Genomic DNA, 27,514 nt, shown 5'->3' with positions numbered 1-27,514 from the left:
ATGTACTCACTCATAATTGGTTTCTAGCCATAAATAAAGGACATTGAGCCTATAATTTGTAAAAAAAATCCTAGAGAAGCTAAATAAGAAGGTGAATCCAAAGAAAAACATATAGTTATCCTCCTGGATATTGGAAGTAGACAAGATTGCCGGACAAAAAATGGGAACTTGGGGGTGGGGTGAGATGGGGGATGGGGAGAGAAAAGTGTGAAGTGGAGGATGGGAAGAGCTTGGGGGAATAGGATGGTTGGGATATAGGAAGGGTGGATATGGGAACAAGGAATTATATATCTTAATTAAGGGAGCCATTCTAGGGTTGGCAGAGACTTGACTCTACAGGGGTTCCCAGGTGTCCAGGAAGACGCCCCCAGCTAGTTCCTTGGGCAGCTGAGGAGAGGGTGCCAGAAATGTCCAGATCCTATTGCCATACTCATGAATATCTTGCATATCACTATAGAACCTTCACCTGGCGTTGGATGGAGAAAATGACAGAGCCCCACATTGGAGCACCGGACTGAGCTCCCATGGACTTGTTAATATTCTAAAAGACGTAGTATACAATGCATTTCAAATGGATATGATGGCTTCCAGATGAACATGAGCAGGATTTGTAGCATCCCTTAAAATTGCTCTAGGTCTCCAGTTTCAAAACTTGATACAGAGAGCTGACATTTGGATGAGCACATAGTTCTGAAGACTGATTCATGCATTCTTCTATAGGATGCTCCTTCTCAATGACACCCAGTTTCATCCTTCCTCCTTCCTGTTGCTGGGGATCCCAGGACTAGAGTCTTTTCATGTCTGGATTGGCTTTCCCTTCTGTGCCGTGTACATTATTGCTCTCCTAGGAAACTTCAACATCTTATTTGTGATCAAAACTGAGAGCAGCTTCCATCAACCCATGTTCTACTTTCTGGCCATGTTGGCTAGCATTGACTTGAGCCTTTCAGCCGCTACCATCCCTAAAATGCTTGGGATTTTCTGGGTTAATCTCTGAGAGATCGTCTTTGAAGATTGCCTTTTACAAATGTTTTTCATCCACAAATTCACACTTATGGAGCCAACAGTCCTCTTAGCGATGGCCTACAACTTCTATGTGGCCATCTGTAACCCACTTCGATATAGCACAATCCTCACCAGCAAGGTTGTTTCTATGATTGGCCTTGCAGTGCTAGTGAGGGCTATCATCTTTGTTGTTCCATTTGTATTTCTAATTTTGAGACTGCCCTTCTGTGGGCATCACATCATTCCCCACACCTACTATGAACACATGGGTCTTGCTCGTCTGTCTTGTGCCAGTGTCAAGGCCAATATCATTTATGGTTTATGTTCCATATGTAATCTACTGTTTGACATAGTAGCTATTGCTCTTTCTTTTTTTTAATTTTTTTAAGCAAAGTTTTTTTTCATGGTTTTTTTTTATATTTAAAATTTCCATCTCCTCCCCTCCTACTCCCCCTTCCCTCCCTTCCCCTCCATCCATACCTCGCCTCCCTCCCTCTCCAGGCCAAGGAGCCATCAGGGTTCCCTACTCTATGTTAAGACCAAGGTCCTCCCAACTCCCCCCAGGTCCAGGAAGGTGATCGACCAAGCTGAGAAGGCTCCCACAGAGCCCGTCCTTGCAGAAGAATCAGAGCCCAGCGCCATTGTCCTTTGCTTCTCAGTCAGCCCCCACTGTTGGCCACATTCAGAGAGACGGGTTTGGTCACATGATCCATCAGTCCCATCCCAACTGGAGTTGGTGATCTCCAATTAGTTCTGTCCCACTGTCTCCATGAGTAAACACACCCCTCACGTTCCTGACTTTCTTTCTCATGTTCTCTCTCCTTCTGCTCCTCATCAGGACCTTGGGAGCTCAGTCCAGTGCTCCAATGTTGGGCTTAGTCATCTTCTTCATCTATCTCCAGGTGGAGGTTCCCTCACGGTCCTGAATTTCTTTCTCATGTTGTCTCTCCTTCTGCTCATTTGCTCATCTATGTTCGTAGCAGCATTATTTGTAATAGCCAGATCCTGGAAACAACCTAGATGCCCTTCAGTGGAAGAATGGATGAAGAAACTGTGGAATATATACATGCTAGAATACTACTCAGCGGTAAAAAACAATGACATCTTGAATTTTGCATGCAAATGGATGGAAATAGAAAACACTATTCTGAGTGAGGTAACCCAGACCCAAAAAGATGAACATGGGATGTACTCACTCATAATCGGTTTCTAGCCATAATTAAAGGACATCGAGCCTATAATTTGGGATCCTTGCGAAGATAATAAGAAGGTGAATCCCCCAAAAAAGATATAGTAATCCTCCTGGATATTGGAAGTAGACACGATTGCCAGGCAAAAATTGGGAACTTGAGGGTTGGGCGAGACTGGGCCAAGGGAAGATGGGGAGAGAAAAGCGTGAAGGGGAGAATGGGGGGAGCTCGGAGGAATGGGGTGCTTGGGATACAGGAAGGGTGGATATGGGAGCAGGGAAGCATATATCTTAATTTAGGGAGCCACCTGAGGGTTGTCAAGAGACTTGACCCTAGAGGGGTTTCCAGGTTTCCAGGGAGACGCCCCCAGTTAGTTCCTTGGGCAGCTGAGGAGAGGGAGCCTGAAAAGGCCAGTTCCTATAGCCATACTGATGAATTTCTTGCATATCACCATAGAACCTCCACCTGACGATAGATGAAGAAATGACAGAGCCCCACACTGGAGCACCGGACTGAGCTCCCAAGGTCCTGATGAGGAGCTATTGCTCTTTCTTACATACAGATACTACATGTTGTGTTTCATCTTCCTTCTCAGGAAGCCCGGATCAAGTCCCTCAGCACTTGTGGTTCTCACGTCTGTGTCATCCTTGCCTTCTACATGCCAGCTCTCTTTTCCTTCATGACACACCGTTTTGGTCGAAATGTGCCTCGCTATATACATATACTTCTCGCCAACCTTTATGTTGTAGTTCCGCCAATGCTCAATCCTGTCATATATGACAGTGAGAACCAAGCAGATCTATGACCGTGTGAAGAAAATGTTACTGCAAGTGCAAGGAAAGGAAAAGGAATAGCATTGTATGAGACTCCACAGGCCACCATCACAGCTCACTCAGAAATATGCCTTGCAGTAAAACCCATGTCATAACATGAAGCTGCACCGACATTCTGTTTTAAGTATTTAAAGTGGTTTTACTGCTACTTCACAAAAGATGCAGCTGATTTCTTCCTCTACCTCTGCTGACACAATTTTCTTCTTATTTCATTTTGGTAAAGTAGGCTTTTTCCTCTTTCATCAGAGACCTGGTGGCTGCTCTGTATAATACTTCCATCATTGTTACAATGCGTCCATTATTATTACAAAAACTGATGTCTCCAATAGTTTCTTTTAATGTTACTGTGCTAATTTTCTGAGCATTGTTTCATAAGTGTGGGAATTTTAATATGAAATGATGACTGCAAAACTTACTCTCACTTTTTGAAACTTACATAATTTTAAATTAACCAGCACACTCAGTTTAGAAAGTGCAATCTTTTCTTTTAATCCCTTGTATATCATAATTTACTTCACATTATACTCTTCCAAAGACTGTATATTTCTATTACTACATTTTACAAGTCTTATTAATAATTACATTTATTATCCCTCCCATTCACCCCACTATTATTATATCTGTATACATACATACATTTAATTCAATTCAAGATTTTGATACTTCAGAATAATTTTTGGTTTGCAATTATATTTTTAGCATGCTTTCATATATGGTTACCACAACTATAGCTAATGTCCTTTTTCTATTTATGCAACCAGAAGATATATTATAAATTATCAGCCTTATCTGTTTTTTAAATAAAACATCTTAGATTAATTTATTGTACCTACTTACTAGTTGATTTGTATATCACACTTTTTGTAGCTTGTTTTATGCAATTCAACTTTCTATTCACTATCTTGCTGTCACATATGTTCAACATTCACTTATGTGTTCCCAATTATGTACTACTTTAATGTCCCCAGCCAGGCAGTGGTGGCACACGCCTTTAATCCCAGCACTAGGGAGGCAGAGGCAGAGGCAGGCAGATCTCTGTGAGTTTGAAACCAGCCTGGTCTACAAGAGCTAGCTCCAGGACAGGCTCTAAAGCTTCAGAGAGACCCTGTCTCGAAAACCAAACCAAAACAAAACAAAAAAATAAGTAAACAAATAAATAATATTTTTTAAAGATTTAATTATTTATTATGTATACAACATTCCTTCCATGTATGCTTGCGTTTCAGAAGAGGGCACCAGATCTCATTATAGGTGGCTATGAGCCACCATGTGGTTGCTGGGAATTGAACTCAGGACCTCTGGAAGAGCAGTCAGTGCTCTTAACCTCTGAGCCATCTCTCCAGCCCCATAAATAATATTTTTTTTAAAAAAGTAGGCAAACTAACAATACGGAGGTATGTCATTGACCTTGCAAAGGGAATTAGCAAAAACCTATAGCTGAGATCATATCCAGTGACTGTAAACAATATTTTCAACCTAGAGTATGAAAAGAAAAGCAAAACAAGGATTCAAATTCATGTTCTTCCTATTCAATATCTTGCTGGAGCACTAGCTAGTACAATAAGGAAAAAAAGAAAGAATACTAAAAGACATTCAATTACAAAAGAAAGCAATAGAATTTCTTTGTGTGCAGAATAATCTCAATCTATGAGTGAGAAGTAAAGATGAAACTCAATAGAAGCTGCCATTAAATTAAAAACAAAATTTAAAGACTAAAATGTAAATGAAAGCACTGTAAAACTTTTTAAAATTCATATATCTTGAGTTTAGCAAGATAGAAAAATATTTAAGAGACAATATGTATAAATTCAATTTCATTAAAATTAAAACTTTCTTACATTGCTAAAAAGCACTTAAAGAAATGTTCTACATCCTTAGTCATTGAGAAAAGCAACTTAAAACTACTAGAGATTTCATCTTACAGCTGTCAGAATGTCTAAGACAAATAAAAAAAGGGACAGCTCATGCTAGAAAGGATGTGGAGTAAAGAGAACATGGATCCATTGGGAGGACAAACTTATATACTACTATTAAAAACAGTATGGTCGTCCCTCAGGAAGTTACACAAAGATCTACCTCAAGATCCTACTGTATCACACTTGGGCATATACCCAAAGGATATTGCATCCTCCGACAGAGACACTTGTTCAACCATGCTCATTTCATTGATACTCTATTTATAATACCCAGATATTGGAAACAATCTAAATGTCTTTCAACACAAAAACTGATAAAATAACCCTGATATTTTTCACAATTGAGTGTTACTCAGTTTAAAAAGAGAGGTTAGGCATAGAGTAAGTACCTAAAAGAAAATGTATAGATCTCCCTATGTAAGGGAAGTAGAATAGTTACAGATGGATTGGAGAGGGACTGGAAAGGGAGAATCAAGTAGGGAGGAAAAAGTAGAAGCGGTCAAGAGAGGGAATATGTAGAGAGACAGTAAAAATTAAGAGCAATTTGAATGGTATTATGAAAACTTAATGTGGTATAAGCTTTGCAAAATATATACATTATATAAAGACAATCTAAATGAAATCACACACACACACACACACACACACACAAAAAAAAAACCAGGAAAGACAAATCCAACCTGGCCATCTCTGGTCACCAAATGAAGCCTCTAATATGAGTATTGTGTTATATCTAATTGATTAATTGCTCAAAGAGTCCCATGGGAATCTCCAAATCACCCATTCTGTTGTCAAAACTATAGGCTGTCCTCCACACACTTATAACAAACCCCCATTCCTGAAGACAACTCCTCTACAACTCATTGTACATGGGGAAGTTGACCTGGTACTCACATAGAGCCTTCATTCCTACATGCTAGAGTCTTTGACAGGAAGATACTCTGCATGCTACTAAAGCAAGCAAACAAACAAAAATATAAACACAAACCAAGTCATAGACCTTTTTATCTCTAATGGTGCCCTGCCTGCAGTGGTGGCACACAACTTGTGGAGTAGCAGCCAATATTTGATTTGACTCTATAAGATGGAACACATATCTGACACTGCTTGGGTGACAAAAGACCTGAGACTAGATGGTCCAGAAACTGAGGGTAAAACCAAATACTACTGTTCTTTAAAAAATCAACAATGAAACAAAAAATATAACAATAAAATTACTAAAGACATTTTGATATACTTGTAGATCAGTGCATTGCTTAGCAGTGCACAGAGAGGCTTTTTTCAGCAGATGAGAACAAATGCAGAAACCCACAGCCAGACTTTATGAATCAAATCACTATCCTCAGAGCTCAGGGAACATTCCAGAAGAGGAGGTTGAATGAGTATAAGAACCAGAGGGGTTGGAGGAAACCAAGAAAACAAGGCCCTCTTAATCAACAAGACTGCCGTACATATGAACCTCACGGAGACTGAGGCAGTATGTACCGGGCCCGCAAGGGTCTACCCTAGTTGGGGTACTAGAGCTGAAAAGAGTAGACACAAGCCCCAAACCCTAAACAAGAAGCAAAATCCAATTGATAACAATTTGCAAACAAAAATTTAATTTCCTCTGAGAGAGTCTCACTGGAGAAGAAAAGTACTCTTAAGAGTAGGCTGCATGTCCAGCAGTAGAAGACCAACAGAAAAAAAAAAAAAAAACTGAACTCAGCAGCATCTTTTGGAAGTTCCTTATCTTATAGCATCATGCCAAGGCATTTCCTTTAAGAAAAAAAAATTATTGTTTTTTTTTATTTTATTTCTTTTCTATATTATTTTTTCTTCCTTTTTACCCTTCGGGTCTTTTGCACATATATTGTGGCTTCCAATTTAGTGTTTTTATGGAATCCTGAATAGTATATGTGTTTATTGCATTTTCTCTTGGCTTTTTTCCTTGTTTGTTTTGTTCTATTCGGATGTGTTAACTTTTGTTTTGGCTTATTACATTTTACATTATTTTATTACTATTTCTTAGAAGCCTGTTAGTTTTCTAATGAGAGATAGAAAGGGGCTGGATTTGGATGGGAGGGAGGTAAGGAGAAAACTGGAACAGAGCGAGAAGAGACCACAATCAGGAAATATTGTGGAATATAAAAACCTATTTCCAATACAAAGAAAAATTGTAAATCTTCCTATCAGTGAGACACTTCAGAAATTAAAAGTTAATGCACACACTAACGGAAACTATTTGAAGATCACACAAAGGACAAATGGTATATCCAATGTGTAATTGTTACATTGCTATAAATTTATATATTGGACTTGAACAACCCTATAGCTAATAACAATAAAAATGTTTCTCATTGCTGTGGTAAGAGTTTATAGTAAAGAAGAAGGTAGATAATAAAATTAGAAAAATAAATAGTTATATTTGGAGATATAAGAATTAATTCATATTTTCTTTCTATTGATAGTTTTTTGTCATAAAGAAATATGCATGTAGATTTGTGAGTGGATTAGTAGACATATTATGATCTTTTGTTTGCCAACCAAAGAACAAAGAAAAGAAAAAATAAATGCAACATTCAAATAGTGCTGATAAATATGAAGACAATAAGCATGTTTTGAAGAATGAAGTGATTCAAGGATTTTTACAAGGTATGCCAGATGATACTGGAGCATTTTATAGTTTTAGAAGCCATAAATATAAATATAAACCATAAACACATAGGTTAGTAAATAAATCATTGAAAACAGACTTACTTAAATGTATAGATGCAAAAATAAACCAACAAATAAATCCTCATACTTATGGAGAGATATCAAAAATACAGTTATTATCTAAGAAGAGTTACTCTTGGTAAAATCAAGAAAAAAATTGAGAGGCCGGGCGGTGGTGGCGCACGCTTTTAATCCCAGCACTCGGGAGGCAGAGGCAGGCAGATCTCTGAGTTCGAGGCCAGCCTGGTCTACAAGAGCTAGTTCCAGGACAGGCTCTAGAAACTACAGGGAAACCCTGTCTCGAAAAACCAAAAAAAAAAAAAAAAAAAAAAAGAAAAAGAAAAAAATTGAGAAAGTCAATTCAAATGTATCTGCCTATAATCCTAAATATAAAATAAGTTGGCACAGTACCCCATTTCTATACTCTCAAACAAGGAAGGCTGGGGTAGGAAAATCATAAATTTGAAATTACCCTGATCTGCACAGAGAGATAATGCATCAAAAAGAAATAAAATTTCTAACTACTTTGTTAACATCAATAAGTTACTGAATAAATGAGAGAGAAAGAGGCATGCTTCAGAAGCAAGGATTTTAAAAGATTCGTAGAAAGCTTTCTGCTGTCAGTCAGGGACAGAAGCTGCTCCTCCAGTGCAAGCTATGCAGAGTGATTTTATAACAAAAAAGTACAATGAAGAAAAGATATTATTTCATTTTGTTTATCGAGCTTGGAATCAAACTCAAGGCCTCCCACATGTTAGGTAAGCATTATACCTCAGAGTTTCTTATACCTTGGAAAGAAAGAGTTTTTTTTTTTTAAAGTAAAGAAAAAGAGAGATAGGAGTGAAAAGAAAAAGAGGGGAGGGCAATATAAGGAAGAGGAGGGGAATCTCTATAGAGAAGTAAGATGAGAAATTCTACCCAAGTCACAGGAACAAAGTGAGCATCACCTGTGGTAACTTAAGCTTCTAATGTATTTTGTCAAAACTGTAAATTGAAAGTAGAATTATGCCACATGAACTTCCTCTCCCAATCATACAATTCTTCTCCTACCACATAAGAATTATTTTAAAAAATTCTAGTAGAAAAATATTTTACAAACTGTCAATATTTTAACAGTGAAATTCTCTTCTTTATTCATCCTTCTCTCATACAATATGTTCTGACTGCAGTCCACCCCTCCACTCTTCCCCTGTTTTCCTTCAGAAAAAAATAAGGCCTTCCAGAAATATAGAACATAGCATAATAAGGTAGAATAAGACTAGGCACAAACCCTAGATCCAATGCTGGGTAAGACAACCCAGTAAAAGAAAAAGGGTCTCAAGAGAATTTTACGAACAAAAAGAGTCTAAGAACAACTCTTCCTGACGTTCTGTGGTACTCTGGCTGGTGTCTGGGAGGAACAGAAGATGATAGGACCTAAGGAAATGTGAAAAGAATGTACAGCTTGGCTAACAAAGTATTAACAGTGGTTTACTAATTAGTAACATATGTACCATACTAAGGCAAGATGTTAATAACAGGAGGAACTAGGTACTATGTATCTGGGACCTGTATAGAATTTAATTTCTTTCTGTGAGTCTAAAGTTAATGTTACTCTTTTTCATTTTTTGTTCTTATTTTTTAGGCGATTTTACTTTTAGTTGGAGGTTTCTTATTTGTCTGTCTGAGATTATAATTTAATTACATTTCTCCCCTTCCTTTCCCCTCTAGACCCTCCCATATTCCATTTCCCACTCTCCTACAAACACAAGGCCTCTTTTCATTATTTGTTATTTCATGCATATATTTATTTTTGTATATACGTATTTATTTCTAAATGTAACATGTTGAGTCCATATATTGTTACTTGTGTGTATGTTTTCAGAGCTGACCATTTGGCACTGAACAACCAATTATGTGCCATTCTCTTGAGAGGATTAACATTAGCTTTATTCAATTGCCTGTAGTTCTTTGTGTAGAGTTGAACCTAGTTCAACTATTTTAGCTTGCTGATTGGTTTCAACCTAGTTCAGGTCATGATTGAGTAGTCAAATTGATTAGACTTTATGAGTATAACTTCTGATGTTACTAGGAAACACAAATATCATGACATACTCCATGATCTTCTGGCTTTTACTCTTTTTCTACCCTTCTTCTACAAGATATCCTGAGGCTTAACTGAGGTAGTGTTTCGTAGATGTATCCATGGCATGTAGTTAATGTCTATGTAAATAGAAGTTAAGTCAACATGTAACTTAGTACCAAGTAGGTGACAACAAATATCATAGAGTTCAATTTCAATGAAAGCTTGGGAATGTTTGTAAATAAAATGACAAAAATTAACTTTATATTAGAAGATGAAGAAATTGAATCCTCAAGTAGGTATAATTCTTTAAAGATATTTTGTAGACTATCTGATTTAAAGCATGGGGCCTGCATGGGTCTGCTCCAGGTCCTCTGAGTATATGTTTTTGCTGTTCAATTGGTATTTTGTGAGACACAATGGAAATTGGTATAGCTCTGACATTTTTGCTTGCTCTTGAGACTCTTTTTTCTCCTATTGGATTGTGTTAACTAGTATTGATATGAGGACTTTCACCTTGTAATATTGCATATATTTTGTCCTGTTTGGCTGTTGTCTCTGGAAAGCCTGCTCCTCTCTAAACAGGATATGGAGGGAAGTGCACCTGGGGAGAGGTGAGGAGAACAGAGCTGGAAGGAGTGGAGAGAGGGACTGGTTGGAATGTATTGCAGGAGAGAAGAATCTATTTTCATTAAAATAAATAAATAAATAGAAAACTGATAATTCAATTGTTCACATTTGTGAAAAAAATCATTTTTAGTACCATACTGTAGAGATTCTTATCAATTAAAATGTATATGCCCATAAATCCCATAATTAAAGTTGAAGAAAATATGACTGAAACATATACATTAAATTCTCAAATAACAAAAATTAAAGTATCTTGAACATTCTATATTAGTGTACCAATGGAAATCCTGAAAGAAATTATGAGAATGAAGGCAGGAATATAGGGCTACTAAACAAGTTCACCATTCCCTGCTTACATCTTAGAGAGCACAACTTAAGACCAGTGACTGTTGCAGATAGCTGAGAAATAGTCTGAGAAACCTGGAAGAGCTATATCTTTTTTTTCCTCATTTTTTTTATTAAAAATTTCCATCTCCTCCTCCCCCTTCCCTCCCCTCCCTTCCACCCATACCCCCACTCCGCCCCTCTCCAAGACAAAGAGTCATCAGGGTTCCCTTCACTATGTTAAGTCCAAGGTCCTCCCAGATCCCCCTAAGTCCAGGAAGGTGAGCAACCAAACTGACAAGGCTCACAGTGAGCCCGTCCATGCTGTAGAGTTCATGCTCATCGCCGTTGTCCTTGCATGACAGAGCCCCACATAAAAGCACCAGATTGAGCTCCCAAGGTCCTGATGAGGAACAAAAGGAGGGAGATCATGAGCAAGGAAGTCATGACCATGAGGAGTGCGTTCACCCATTGAGACGGTGGGACAGATCTAACATGAGACCACCAAGTCCAGTTGGAATGGGACTGATGGAACAGGGGACCAAACTGGACTCTCTGAATGTGGCTGACGGTGGAGGAGGACTGAGAAACCAAGAGCTATATCTTATAGCAATCATAGTTCAAACAGAAAAACAGTTTGATATAATAGATTTAGAAATAGCGGTATTCCTAATTAATTTGAGAATCACCCAAATCAGGTCCACTGATGTGTCTCAAAGTTATTTTTTCATACGTCAGAAAGTGTGTTACGTTTCATTAACTCACCATTTTTTAGTAATATCCACTTCCTGTTGAAAATACTTTTTCTAGATTTAACATGATCAAAATGTATATGCAAAATATTTTTGTCCTAAGGAAAGTAATATGGGCCAAAGCTGATGATGTAAGTTTTCATGTTTATGTAAGAATTGTCTTGAAATCTGGACATCTTGGAAATTGAGGATTTTCATTTTAAAAGTACATAAAGCCAAGTTTTAATTCTCTATGTTGAAAAGACAAACATTTCCTGTTATTGATGTTTAGATGCAATATCTTAAGGGCAAAATATTATTAACAACATTTACATTTTGATATTTGCATAAATAAGAAAGACTATATAATAAAAGGAATACGAATAGTGTTTTCTAGTCCTTTTGTTCTAAACTTTAGGTTTCTTCAGTTTCCTCAGGATTCTGTCATGAATCTGCTTGGTTTTTACACTGTAGACAATAGGGTTCATGAGAGGGGGAACTAGAAGGTATACATTGGCCATGAGCATGTGGACAATTGGGGAAGCATTCTGCCCATAGCGACGGATCATAGATAGCCCAATCATTGGTGTATAGAAAGTGAGTACAGCACAGATGTGGGAAATGCAAGTGTTGAGGGCTTTTATCCTCTCTGCTTTGGAGGCTATGCTCAACACAGTGCCCAGGATGAGGACATAGGACAGCAGGAGAAGCAAAGAATCTAGTCCCATGGAGAAGATGACCACCATGAGGCCATAGATGCTGCTGACCCAACGGCTGGATACAGTTGTCTTTATGAGGTCCTGATGCAGGCAGAAGGGGTAGGAGAGTATATTAATAACCCGATATTGAAGCCTCTTCAAGAGAAAGGAGGCTGGAAAGACCAGCGCTAAGGCTCTTCCAGCAATTGCGAAGCCGATTCCAACAATGACACTGTTGGTTAGAATAGCTGCATAGCGCAGAGGTTCTCGTATTGCTACAAAGCGGTCAAAGGCCATGGCCAAGAGCACAGCTGACTCAATAATTGAGAAAACATGAATGAAGTACATCTGGACCAGACAAGCATTGAAAGGGATCTCCCGGGCTTGGAACCAAAACACACTGAACATTGTAGGTAAGGTTGTAGTTGAGAGGCCTAGGTCAGTGAGTGCTAGCATAGATAAAAAGTAGTACATTGGCTGATGGAGGGAAGACTCAGTTCTGATAATGAACAGGATGGTAATGTTCCCTGCAATAGAAGTGGCATAAACCAAGAATATAGGAATGGAAATCAAGCCATATCTAGTTTCAAGGCCTGGGAAACCAGTCAGAAGGAATCGAGGGTACAGAGTAGAATCATTGATGACAGACATTGTGCTGATAAAGGCTCCTCAATCTTCAATGGAAGTTAAGAACACAAAAAATTAGAGTCACTCCCAACTCTGTAATAATGAACAAAGCTCATTATATTTAATTACCACTTGTATTTGTTAATCAATTAATTAATTCTTTTATTTCATTGCATATTTAGTAAAACATAAGAAAGAAAATCTGGAAGTGTTCAAATAGAAAGTGTCTATAATAAATGTCTTACATACTTACAGAATTTAGACTAGGGGCTAAATAAAATGTTAGCTTACCTTTCCAAACATAATTTTAAAAGCACAAGGTGATCTCTAAACAGAGAGGATGCTAAGCTTAATCAAGGAAGTCACAGAAAATTTATTGAAGGTGATTCTTGAATTAGATCCCAAATGATAGACATGTTACATGGAATCAAAAGGCTGTTAAATATTTCTTGAACTGATTGGTAACCATGTATGTTAGAAGGGGGAGGAGGAGGGGAGGGAAGGGGGAGGAGGAGGGGAGGGAAGGGGGAGGAAGAGGGGAGGAGATGGAAATTTTTAAATATAAAAAAATAAACCATGAAAAAAAATGCATATATGTACCTGTATTTATGTATATGTTTCTTTGGTTTCAATGAAAATATGTATGTGCCTGGAGAATGATCTTTTTAATTTTTAAAGTTACTGATTTAGAATACATACTTGACCTCTAGAACAATAGCTTCATAATATCATAAAATACCAATAAATGTACACGAAAATTGAAAAAAAAAGAAATTCAGCTAGTGCTCTAATGTTAAAGTAGATGCTTAGGTGATTCGATTTGTATATGCTTATCTACTATTTCCAGAAAATGACAATTTCTGTAATCATTTGAAAAATAATTCCTACACTTTCTTCCCGCGAATGAGTTTCTTTATCCCCAATCACTGTCTGACCTCAATTTTATTTTGCCATACATATTTTATTACAGAAATAAAAAGTGAACTAGCTGGCGTATTCAAAAAAAAAATAAGGAACTGCTGGAACATAGATCTCCTTATGCCCAGGAAGTACCTTCCTAGGTTACTAGGAATTCCAGACACTATGGATGTATACACCTTTACATGGATTGTTTTTTTCCTACACATATACACCTATTGTTAAGTGTAATTCATAATTAAGCATAATATACTAATAATGGATAACAATTAAATATAACACTTTAAAAACTTGTTATGGTAAATGTTATTTGACACAAATTGAATTTTTTCTAAAATTTTCCATTTAATAATTTTAGGTGAAGGAAAATGGCAGAAATCAGAACTGTGGATAAGGGGAAAATATTGTGTTAAAAGTGCTATAGGACCAGAGTGAACCTTTTGATGGGTGCTGTAGCTAAATTTAAACAAAAAAGGATAAGAAATAAAAACTATTACTTATGAGGTTACTCTTAATGATTCTTATAGAACTCTTTACAGAAGCAATCAGTTTGGTTTATACTGGTATCAAAGTAGAATCAGTGTTAAAATAATCCAAATGTCAGGAAAAATGAAGAAGCTTTTAGTAAGTTATTGTTATAATAAAATAGAGGGTGAAAGTAACTTCTATTTGTGAGTATTATGAAGGATATACAGTTGTAAAATTATAGAGAAAATGAAGATGAATAATAGAGATCATGATGTTTAGATATATAGAATATCTCACCTATTTTATTGAGTTTTGTCATATAAAAGACCTGCATAGAAACTTGGGTAAACAAGTGAGCAAGATAAATCCAGTTAAGTTCTGACAAGCATGCTTGCTATGTTTGTGTTGAGAGGAATGGGTATACTATACCAAATGAGGGTTTTGTAACGACTTGCAAATAAAGGGTGGAAAAAACACTTCACAAATGAACAGTAAGAGAAAGCAACATAGAAAGACAATGTCCAGTTGCAAGAAGAGTTGAGAGTTGCCTGAGCACCAAGCTATTATCCACAAACTGGATGTGCCAGGCACCAAACATGGCCAAACTTTTATTTGCTTAGAGTATTCTCTTAAAATTCTACAACAAAATTCTCATGCCCTGTTCACTAAGCCATCCTCCTCCATTACTCCAATCATGTTGAAATTTTCTCTGACTAGTTTATTTATAAAATAACTGATTAGAAAATGCTCTACAGGCAACAGGAGTTCTTCCATGGTTATTGTAATATCCTTTCTTTTAAGATGGAAAATAAAGAAAATAGAATAATTTATATCTACATTATTTTTACACAGTGATCTATATGCTATAATAAAAATCAAATATTGGGAGCTAGTGTGTTTTATACATTACCCATACTTCCCTTGGTCTGCTGTCATAAATTTCTGGTCTTCTTCATTACTGAGTGATAAGAAGAATCCCTTTGACACCCCAAATTAATTTCTTCCTTCCTTATACACACCCTCAATAGTAGCAGTTGTCTTCAGTATCTTTCTCAGGAAGGCATGTCAAGGTTCATTTCTTGGGCGACTCTCTTACTCCTTAGAAATTTTTATGATTTGGAGAATTCAGTCTTGTCTCACTACTGGTTATAGACATGAGCACCTGCTTTCAGTGGCTAGTCTTCTAAAGTCAGGGACAGTCATATGGCAAGTGTAATCTACTACTTAAGATATTTAGACAGGTGACTAAACATCATTGAACATAAAAATAAAGTAGTAACCACAACACTTTATTAACATTTAAGATGTTTGACCAAAATACGTGAAATGCCCCACAGTGCATCTGGTACTTGGATAGCTTGATCTCAAGTGAAGAAAAATATTGATCATGGCAAAGGGAACATTATTAAATGTGGCAACCATAGATTTTGACTCAAAGACACTGTGATCAGTAGCCGTAGGCAGGGTCAACTAGGATGAAGTGATCACGATTTATGGATATAGAAGGCATGAGGTCGAAAGGTTATTCGCAGCAGCATCAGTACCACCCACTTCACGCATTTTGACAGTTTAATCTTTGGACAACAGTAGTGTCAGTACTGAATTCCAAGCTTAGAAGCTACATTCCCTCATCCCAAGGTTGTGCTGAGTAGATTTCAAGGATAACAGTCTAGCAGGGTGGGAGAGAAGCTACATTCCCCCATCCCAAGGTTGTGCTGAGTAGATTTCAAGGATAACAGTCTAGCAGGGTGGGAGAGCAGCTACATTCCCTCATCCCAAGGTTGTACTGAGTAGATTTCAAGGATAACAGTCTAGCAGGGTGGGAGAGCAGCTACATTCCCTCATCCCAAGGTTGTGCTGAGTAGTTTTCAAGGATAACAGTCTAGCAGGGTGGGAGAGAAGCTGTTTTATCACTCTCACCTGCTCCAGAGCACTGATTTCACAAATCTAGGACCCATAGAAACTCTCAACTTCCTTTCCATCTACTGAAATCTGTATCAGTTTTGTACCCACCGTTCTTACCTCAAAGTCTTTGCCCAGGCACACCTGAGTTCTTAAGTGCAGACAGGCATTCACCTTGACTCCGAATGTCTGAGTTTCTAGTCTGTCAATCTGAGGACTCTCTGTAGGTATCACAAGCTACTAATGATTGGAATACAGAGAGAAAAAGACACAGTGTGTCCTACAACATACAGATCTTTATGGAAACGTGGGTGCCTCAAGGCAAGGTTCAGTGTCTTCTGTGACTCTAGAGCAGGGTAATTAAGGCCTTGGACGTTGTTGGCATTATCCAGTCAGTTGCTTGTGTGTTTAGTAACGCTGACCTTCTCGTCCCTGTTGACTAGTACTTTCCCTCTAGCACATTTTTTCTCAATTAAAGCTCATGGGAAAATAATTGATGCCAAAACTATTTATCCTCAAGAGCAGATGGTGGGAATGCCAACCTACTCTTTTAGACTGAGAAACAATTCAGAAGTGCCTGACAGATTATTTGATGGAAAAAAACAATGGCCTTTATTATAACTTTCTTGAAACTCTATTTAATAGTATTATGGAAAGAGTCTTAGTCCTAAATACTATGTTTGATTCATTATTTCAAAAACTCAATAAAGGCATATAAATGAGAGATTATTTCTCAATGACTTCTGTGAAACAATCATAACCTGATATCGAAAGTCAGAAAAGCATAACACACAAAATTAAACATGTAAGATGTTTAGACCCCATGATCTTATTATAAAATTTAAACCAAATCATTATGAATATAATGTTAACGCACACACACATATTATTTCTTTTGTATTTGATTTGGTCATCAAAACTGTTTGTATCTTACTCAAAGGACTTACTACTACCTTAAAGGAGAGGATAATTTTATAATATAAATTTAGAAAGATATTTTACTAAATTCAATATCAATGGTAGTACAAAATATATTGAAATTGAAATTCAATATAATTTTTATTTGTGTGATTTAATACAAAAATGTTGTAATAACATCAATCATTTTATTATTATTATATTTTATTTTATTACTTTAAAAAACACCAATCCAAATTCCCATCTCTCCCCTCCTCCCACTCTCCTCCCACTCCCTTCACACATCCGTCCCCCACCCCCTCCCATCCTAAGAGAGGGCAAGGCACCATGCCCTGTGGAAAGTCCAAGGCCCTCCCTACTACATCTAGGTTGAGCAAGGTATACATCCAAAGAGAATAGGATCCCAAAAAGCCAGTACATGATGTAGAGTAGGGGCCAATTCCAGTGCCACTATCTGTGGCCCCTCAGTCTGCCCCAACTGTCAACCACATACAGAGGGACTAGTTTGATCCTATGCTCATTTACTCCCAGTCCAGTTGGAGTTGGTGAGCTCCTATTAGCTCAGGCAAACTGTCTCAGTGGGTTAGCCCCTCCTGGTCTTGACTTCCTTGCTCATACTCTCACTCCTTCCATTCTTCAACTGGACCTTGGGAGCTCAGTCCAGTGCTCTGATGTGGGTCTCTGCCTCTGTTTCCATCTGTATAACATTAATCTTATTTGAAAAATATAATAGGAAGAGAATCTTCCCATAGCTAAAAAGATGATAATAATTTAACTATGCTGAATTCTAAAATATACAGTGTTAATATGTCATATTATATTTTCAATATAAATAGATGAGAAAAGAGACATTCAGAAATTCAGAAACACAGAAATTCAAAGGAAAAGTAACTTTATTATTATTCATAGGCAATATTAATTAACTATTTGTAAATTTTTAAAAAATCTCAATGAAAAGTCTGGAAAACGAGTAAGTTAATTATCAGTATTAGGAATATACAAATTTTATATATAAATCCATTTTTAGTGGTGATAACAAATGAAACTGAGCCACATTGTGTATTCTAGCTTCAAAAGTACAGAGGAAAGAGAAACTAATAAAGGATTAACTAAACATTTACACTTATAACTAAATTTTATTGACATAAATTTAAGACTATAGAATCAAGTAATATGCTATGTTTATAGATTAGATGATATAATATTATAATAATAGTTAATCACCCCAAGCTCAAACTTTATAGAAAAAAAAAAAACCTTACAGAAAATGTAATCAAAATACATTCGAAGTCGAAATAGCAAATAGCACTGAATGGTTACACTGGTACTATGTACAGCAATATTAATCAAACAAACACAGAAAAAATACATTGGAGCATTACAACAATACCAATAATAGACCAAAATACACCGGTATACTTACATTGCATGACACATCACAGATTCTAGATTAATGCTTAAATAAATAGTTGATTTCTATGAACTATCTAGTAATATAACCATGCCTTGGTCTTATCTCACCTTGCATAAAAGTAAATTCTACATACTTCGTAACTCAAATATGAAAAGTAGGTCATAAATCACATAGAAAATATGACGACTGCAGAACTAAGCATACAATCTACCTAGTTAGTTCCTGTTTCAAGCATGCCCTCTACTATTTACACTACAAGAATATGGCTGAATCCAATGAAGAGTTTTTCCTTTGCAAGTGTCATGATGCAAAGCTTGGCCAATAGAGAATGCTGAAGGGACAGTATAAGAAATTCTGAATTTCTGCTTGATTCTTGCTTCTGCTGTACAGAGACCAGACACAGGTGTAGCTGACATTCAGAGACACTAATTTCTCAATTTCAACCTTAGGCTTATGGGTCAGCTTGTCTTGAATCAGGAGGTCATTATCATACTTGGGTTCTCGGCCATATTTGCTCTGCACACTAGAGGACCCATTCCCAGCTTATTAGTTAAGTTGGTTCTTTCCCCATCCATCCACACAATAAAAGGGATCAGTGTGTCATTTTCTGTTCTTTCCCTGTTTGGTGGTTCCTTCATCATGGTCCAGAAGGCAGATCTGAGTTACAAAAAGTAGATCATCTATTCCCCGAATGACTGGGTTTTTATTTGTTTGTGTGTGTGTGTGTGTGTGTGTGTGTGTGTGTGTGTGTGTAGTGGGCAGACACTAAACATGTTTCAATGAAGTCTAAGCTGTAATTCATCCTTCTTTGGATAGTCAATCTCCCTTAGTGCTAATTACTATTTAGACTTATCTTTACCCCCCTTACATTTAATGCCTGAAAGGTTAATAGTTAAGATACATAAAGTATTTGCTAACTCTACAATAATTACTGTGTAGTTGTTGTCTCCAAATTGGACCATAAATAGCATAACAGGAAGACTTTTCTTAAAGTGCACTAAATATAAAACATTATATCATTTAAAAATAAGAATTTAAAACATATTATTATACTTATTTATTATTTTTGAGGCAGTCTGACCCATAATTCTCACCTCATTCTACTTTCCTTTCCCCTGCTGTGATGGGTTTTTATAGGCATGTGTGGCCATGCCCCGGATCTGAACTCAATTCCTTCTGCTCACACAGCAGAGACTTAAAACACTAGTTATCCTTTACCACTCTGGTCATGCATATTGTTGTCTACATATCCACAGTATTTAAACCAATAGCTACCACAATACATATTTCATTTGTCCCCATAAATTTGAGTTGGTTTACAAAATTAGAGTTAAAATTTATATTTGTGTTTATGAATTGGGGAAAACCAAGCACATAATGTTTTGTTAATGAGTAGATATGGCTGGTCCCATGCTCAAATTTTGCACACAATTCAACTGAGAGGAAGGTAAATATATGTAAAATAATCAAACATTGACCATGAAGGCTATCTTAGGGAAGATGAAAAAGGAATCAAGTATCCACAATAAAATATTTGAAAACACAGCACTAAAGACCCATACACATTGAGACGGTGGGACAGATCTAACGGGAGACCACCAAGTCCAGTTGGAATGGGACTGATGGAACAGGCAACCAAACCAGACTCTCTGAATGTGGCTGATGGTGGAGGAGGACTGAGAAACCAAGGACAACGGCGATAGGCTTTGACTCTTCAGCATGGACGGGCTCACTGTGAGCCTTGTCAGTTTGGTTGCTCACCTTCCTGGACTTAGGGGGAGCTGGGAGGACCTTGGACTTAACATAGTGAAGGGAACCCTGATGGCTCTTTGTCTTGGAGAGGGGTGGAGTGGGGGTATGGGTGGAAGGGAGGGGAGGGAAGGGGGAGGAGATGGAAATCTTTAATAAAAAAAATGAAGGAAAAAAACAAAAAAAAGACTATTGTGAAATGGTATTGATTTCTCAATTTTTCATCATTGTTAACTATTGCAAATGGCTATTTTTATAAGGAAAGTACTATAATATTTCTATAATTAAAAAGTTTATAGTTTTGCAAATGCTGAATTTCCATTACATGTGTTTTCTATTATAAATCTCATAATAATAATGATGATGATCTAGGTACAGAAAAGTCCAAAGTAATTACCACCTTTTCTACCTGTGTACACCAAAATGGTGCAATAATTTCAAATTAATTGAGACTGAATATTTAGGAGGTAAACTAATCAGTAATTTAGCCAGATGTGATCCAAGAATTATAGTATATATTTTCCATGTACTAAAACAAGCACTTTCCTAATAAATCCCAGGTCCGGAACCAGAGGTTGCAGGTTACTTAAAACCTTCTTAACCTAAACTTGCGGAGAATTCCTAGACAAATCTGTTTTGTCCTCACGCTGTAGACAACTGGGTTAAGCACTGGGGGAAGAAGCAGGTAGATGTCAGCCATGAGAATGTGGACTATGGGAGAGAGACGTTTTCCAAAGCGATGAACCATTGACACCCCAATAACTGGTACAAAGAAGATGAGCACCACACAGATATGGGAAACACAGGTGTTCAGCGCCTTTAGTCGCTCTTCGCGGGATGCAATACTCAGAACTGCATTCAAAATAAGAGCATAAGAAATAAGTATGAAGACTGAATCCACACCTAGTGTAGCAATAACTACACAAAGTCCATAAACACTGTTGACCCTGGCACTGGAACAGGACAACCTTAGAACATCTTGGTGCAAGCAGAAGGCATGGGAGAGGGCATTGATGTGGCAATAGTGATAGCGTCTTAGTAACAAAGGTGTGGGCAGAACAACTCCCATGCTTCGTAACAAGCAGGCCATACCAATCTTGCCAATCGCACCGTTGGTGAGGATGGTAGAGTAGTGTAAAGGACGGCAGATGGCAACAAAACGGTCAAAGGCCATAGCCAGAAGCACTGAGGACTCCAGAAACGTGAATGTGTGGATGAAGAATAACTGAGCATAGCAAGCACTTGCGTGGATCTCTTGAGCATCCAACCACAGCACAGTAAGCATTGTGGGAAGTGTAGACATGGACATACCTAGGTCTGTCAGAGCCAAGATGGACAGGAAATAGTACATTGGCTGATGGAGTGAGGGCTCTACCCAGATGACAGAAAGAATGGTCACATTACCAATGAATGCTACCAAATATGCAAGGCAGAAAGGCACTGAGAGCCAAGAGTGGACATATTCCAGTCCAGGAAAACCCTTCAGGATAAACATGGGCTCTGTAACATCACTGCTATTCCAGGCAAGCATGGTGAGCATCAAAAGGCTTAAAAGACAGATGTCTTCAAATATTCTTCTTTAGTGCTCAGTCAAATTTTCATCAGTACAAACAATGAAAAATGCATATTTCCTCTATGTTCACCTTGGGAGAAAGAAGAAATTGCATGTGGATATTATGTAATGAAATATTTACTGAAATTACAAAACATCAGTAGTGTGTGCCCCATAAATATAGTCACCTCTGAAAATAACTTGACAGATCTTCATTGATAACATTGGACATGTGTATATATACATATATATTTCCATTTTCTATATAAACATATACAAACATATATACTATACACATATGTATATATTTTTATATGAGATACATAAAAATACAGAAAGAAAATTTTACTCTATATTGTAAAAATGGAAATAAAGTAAATTCAGAGTAAAAGCATAATGATTTTCATAACTTCCTCAGAAATGCTCTTGAGTAAATCAGTGACTGCTGTTAGTCTACAACCAGGAGAGAAAACTGAAGTAACCCCATGACTTCAGTACAGTTCTCCTCAAATTGATCTTTATATTACATCATATCATAAACCTGTAAGTCCTCCTAATGATGGCTTTCTGGCTCTTTCACAAAATATAAAAGTAATGTATTTAACACCATTGCTTCTTATGGCTTAAACAAGTAAAAGAGACCATATCACTTTTCAGAGAGAGAGAGAGAAAGAGAGAGAGAGAGAGAGAGAGAGAGAGAGAGAGAGAGAAAAGAGGGTAGCAGTGACACAGAGAGAAAGAAAGAAAGAGGCAGAGAGTCAGAGTCTGTAAAGATCAAACCTAGAAGGCTGCATGTGCTAAGAAAACAGCCTTCCATGAGCTACATTGTCCAGCACTTAGGATTTCTTGACTCACTATCTTGTCTTGTTGTAACAGGACAGTTAATACAAATTTTAAGCGGTGTGTTTGTACCTGCTATGAGCACAGAGGAACCCCAGCAGCTCAGCTTCCACATCATTTCTCCTGCTAGACCCTGCCTCTGCCTCTGGTAAATCAGCCTTGACCCAATGGGAAACTGTTCCAAATGAAGCTTTAACATTCTACAATGGAATTCCAACTGTCTGACGGTGTGCTTTACTATCCTAGTTATATTTCATGTTTATCTCATTGTATTTTATTAAAAGTTTATATTTATTTTTAATTTCTCCTCTACAATCTATCATGCGACAACAGAAGGGCTTAGGTCATATAACCTGCACCTCCCAGGAGAATTTAAGCTACAATTTAGCCAGTCTCTCACATTATGGAAATTTCCCTAGTTTCTCCAAAGTCAAATTTTCCCTCATCCTCTGTGTTAGAATCAGCCCTGTTTCTCTCGTTCAACCCTGAGCAGTGAAACTGCACTTTCAACTGGGCCTGTGGGCTCAAATAAAGCAATCTGCTCACCTGCCAAGAACAGTTACTGTTCTATACCGACAAAGAAAAAAATGTCTACTGAAATCTCTGACTTCATCCTTTTCCTCATTCAGAAACTTTTATTTTATTCCCTGTCTTACAGCTGAACTCCTGAACATAATCTAGACATCAGCATCAACATATGTAGAACACAACAAAAATATACAAACACTCACACACACACACACACACACACACACACACACAACCAGTGTTTTAGACACAATGGGGAAATTTATCTTATCCAATGCAGTCTTTCAACCCTAATAAAAATTATATTTTCTTTAATTTTATAATGATTCTGAAAATAAGGTGGATTATAGTTTTGTAATTGTTTTGCTCCTGCTCTGAGTCACATTTCTGATAATTCCAGTGTTTGAAAACTTTTAGCTTCAGGATGTCCATATACTGAACTGAGGAACATAGCAGACAGTAATACCATTCTTTGTGTACTTTCAGTTTTTCTGGACCATGTATTTAAAGCATTAAGCACATGAATATTTTCTGTATGTATATATAAATGATTATGAATCAAGAAAATTATCCTATAACCTTCCATAGGTGACATATTTGGGGTATATAAGTGTGCATGGTAAGAGAATCTGAGATTTATTCTCCCATCAAATTATTACAAATATGTACATTATTTATTATAGTTCTTATGCTGTTGATTAGATTTCTATACATAGGCAAGTTTAATCCTTTGACTTGTTTCATTCCTATTAACATCCTTTGGCTATGTGTACTCTGTGTGTATAGTTTTGATTTATTATCCATCAATCTGTCACGCTCTTCATTGGTGCCTTGATCTCTATACCACTGTCCTTTCTATTTGTTGGTCATTGACTTGGGTTTTTTGGGGAATTTGGGTACAATTTAATTATATTGAGACTCAGAAATGATGGCAAACCCTTGGAAGAAATGACCACTGCTAATATCAGAGTCAAAGGGAAAAGACTCCTATCACACACTAACCTCATCACATAAATTAGGGGAAAGCGACTCAGGACAAGATGATTTTTGTAGTCTTTCAGTCATCAAAATGTAGTAATCAAAACTGTTTTCCAATGGCAAGGTCTGTCTAAAATTGCTGAAAACATAGAGGGGTACATTGTGATGTGCCCCTCATTCCAAAACTGTCCACAAGTGAACAATACTGCCTAAATTATACATTCACTTCAAAATGACTATTGTCTCTAGAAGTATATGTTAATATATAAAACATCAAAAATCCATCCACCATTTATTTGTAATGAAAAATCAAAACTTACCTGAGGTTTATAAATAAGGCAACTGCATCATCAGCATGTTATAGTAAGCCACTACTGACTCCATTTCCCAACAGTTAACAGTTGCATTTATTTCTTCCTAAAAACTTTCTGCTGTAGAAGTCATCTTCTCTTTCTGTTTCTACATCTGTGCCTTCCTCTTTGTCTCTGCTCATTTAAACATCTCTGTTGTTTTCTATTGCTAGTTCTATTTGGATCTGAATCTAAATTTATGTCTTTTCAGTTTATAATTCTGTTTTCCTTTCTTCTTTGCCTTTGCCTCCTCATTTTTACTTGTATTTTTGTTTTAGCTTTTGATTTCTATCATCTTTAACCATCTTCTGAGAAGAGTTAAGATTGCATTGGCTACAGATATTCTGATTCTGGGAGACTTGAGGTTTTAGCTATTCTTCTATCTCATAAATACTCCAAATCTCTCCTGAGGTAGAACACTAGGGATTATTTTTAAAAATCTGCTAGATTCTCAGAAGGGACATGATGCATGCATCATTTGTCCATCTGTTTGATGACAGCATAGAACTGCAGTCCTTGAGTGTATCCCTACTGCCATCTATGGTCCCTAGTCCTTTCTTTGCATGCAATCATTTTCTTTTTGATTGTTCAAATAAGCTTAAAAAATGAGTTCCTTATGTTTACTTTGTGACTTTTAAATTATATTTTACAATTTTATTTTAATTTAAATACATTTACATCATTTTCCTCCTCCAGCTCCTCCCTTCCTTCAAACCTTCCCATGACCCCATTCTTTTATAATTTCTGTCTTTTTCTTTATTGCTGATATATGTATATATATGCATATTTCAGTTTATATAAAAATAAATATATATACAACCTTTTTCAGTCCATTTAGTATCACGTATATGAATATTTTTATATGTTTTTAAGGATGACCACTTGATATTGGATAAGAATTAGGATGCTCATCCTTGAGGAAGACTATTTCTCCCTAACTCAGAAGTCAACAATTGCCTAACATTCATCATCTAAGGACAGGGTCTTATGATGATCTTCTCCATCCACACTGGCATGTCAACTGGTGTTGGTCACTATTCAGGTCTTTTTCGAGCAGACATATTTTTGTTATTTCATGATGTAGCTTCACATTATATCGAGAAGATAAAATCTTATAAAAGAATTTTTGGTCCTTCAGATGTGATAAAGAACAAAGATATACACAACAAAACAGACTCAGTGAGTTATGTTTATATATACTGTACATACAAATGTATTGTGTGTGTTTGTGTGTGTGTATGTATGCATGTTTGTTTGTGTAACAAATATAATCAAAGAAAAGACTATCAACCTGGGAGTGGTAAGGGCATGGGGAAGGTTTAAGATTGGGTGTTTCAAAAGGCCTGGAAGAAAGAAAGAGAGCTAATTCTATTTCAATTAAAAACCTTAAAATTTTTAAGAAAAACCAAGGGAGTGAAGCCCAGTGCTAAGGCTCCTTGCTGACTGCATGTTAAGGGGATAAAGGCTCACCTTCATCATAGAGTCTTTATTTCAGGTAACAACCTCTCCGTACAATCTTGGTTTTCTTTTAACCTTATCCTAATTCTTTATGATTTATAAATTCCAGAAATATCTTATGATTCATATCTAGATTTGAAGTGTATAATTTTATTAAGAATATATGTAAATATGAAGAAATATCATATTTAGATCAGATATTCCAATACAAGAACAGGTACTTCTATGTATTTTCTCAGTAATTTTATATTTTGTGTATAGAAACTACATGTCCTATATTAGATTCATCCTTAAGTATTTGATATTTTTTAATAATATAAATAGCCTTATAAATTATATTTTTCCAAGCTTTTAATATTCAAGTACAAAATAATGACAGTACATGGTAATACTTTTATTCTGAAAGAAACCCTGTATTTAGGGTTTTTTTTATTTTATTTTACAGATTATAGAATTAAAACATTTCTCCCTTCCCTCCTTTCCTTCAAACCTGCCCATGAAGAAAAGCCCATATGTTTTTCCATGCTTTCCTTCAAATTATATCCTTTTATTTTATTTCAAGGTTATTGCATGCATATGTGTATAGATATATATTATGTATATCCACATTTATTTTTAAACATAGCCTAATAAGACATATAAAATTATTTGTGTGTATGTTTTCATGGCTGGTCATTTGGTCACTGCAGAACCAATTGGTGTGCTCTTCCATTCCCATTAGGCTTTAATGGGCATCTACTTAAATCTCAAAAAGTAATGTAAGTTTCTTTTTGTCTTGTTTCCAGTATTGTTCTTTCATTTTATTTATTGCTTTATTTAATTAACTAAGATCTTCAGTAGAGTAGAATGATATAAAATGTTGTTCTCTATTTACATATACTAGGGAAAGTTTTTGATATTTTAGTATGAAATATGTTCCCTAGGCTTTTCATAACTTCATCTATTAGAGAATATGCCCCCTTCCCCTATTTATAACAAAATTAGCTATAAGATCAGATGCCAAATTTCATAAGCCTACTTTGTAACTGTTGGGTTCATGGTTATATGATCATGGTGATTCTCTTTGTTATTCAGTTAGTGAGCAAGAGACTGGCCTGAGATGTCTCTTTCCTTCTGTGCATGTTAGTCATTTGTCTCGTTGCTGTGACCAATGCCTAACAAACCTACTTGACCAAAGGAGGATTCTCTTTGGCTCACAGTTTAAAAGGAGCTACATTCCATCATGGTGAGCAGAAACATGATGACAGGAGAGGTTGGGTGACTAAGCACGTCTCACACACAGTCAGAACACAGAGTGATGGAAAAGTGGAGCCAAATTGCTCAGTGACCTACTCCCCTGACAAGGCTCCACCCTTGGTGGAGAATTGTTGTACAATTCTCCCAAGCAACACTATCAGCTAGAGATAGTGTTTAAACACGGGAACCACAGAGAGCATTTCTTATTCAAAATGCACCACTAGCTTGCTGTGTTCTGTTTTAAATCACGTTGAGCTCAAAATAACTTAGGAGTCATTTCCATCCCCAGCTCACAATATTTTACACATATTTTGTGACTTCTTTATTAAACAACTATCTGAAATATTTTCACTCTAAGTTTTATATTAAATCATTACACATAAACCAGGTTTCCTTTTTCTCAGTTTTCAAACTATTTATAAAAATATTTATTTAAAGGTTGTAGTTTAAACATCATAAAGTTATTTGTATTTTCAGTTTATAGCCTTGC

At 36.5% G+C, this 27,514-nt stretch overlaps 3 protein-coding genes across 3 annotated transcripts; 1 reads left to right on the top strand and 2 right to left on the bottom strand.

Annotated features, from left to right (window-relative positions):
- The first annotated feature begins 721 nt into the window (after positions 1-721).
- On the top strand, positions 722-3,049 carry LOC119823079 (olfactory receptor 52E2-like). The gene is given in 4 exon segments (XM_038342865.1): positions 722-1,357; positions 1,696-1,699; positions 2,735-2,976; positions 2,978-3,049. Coding segments are annotated over 4 exon segments (954 nt in total).
- Positions 3,050-11,795: 8,746 nt separating this feature from the next.
- On the bottom strand, positions 11,796-12,737 carry LOC119817714 (olfactory receptor 51G2-like). Its single transcript, XM_038335470.1, has one exon. It carries the CDS (start codon positions 12,735-12,737, stop codon positions 11,796-11,798), a length of 942 nt encoding a protein of 313 aa, XP_038191398.1.
- Positions 12,738-20,668: 7,931 nt separating this feature from the next.
- LOC119803924 (olfactory receptor 51L1) lies at positions 20,669-21,613 on the bottom strand. The gene has a single exon (XM_038315415.1). The coding sequence runs from the start codon at positions 21,611-21,613 to the stop codon at positions 20,669-20,671; it is 945 nt and encodes a 314-aa protein (XP_038171343.1).
- Positions 21,614-27,514: the final 5,901 nt, after the last annotated feature.

This window comes from Arvicola amphibius, chromosome 1 (genome assembly GCF_903992535.2).
Source record: "Arvicola amphibius chromosome 1, mArvAmp1.2, whole genome shotgun sequence".
In the NCBI taxonomy this organism is placed as follows: domain Eukaryota; kingdom Metazoa; phylum Chordata; class Mammalia; order Rodentia; family Cricetidae; genus Arvicola; species Arvicola amphibius.
This window is presented reverse-complemented; position numbering and strand designations above follow the sequence as displayed.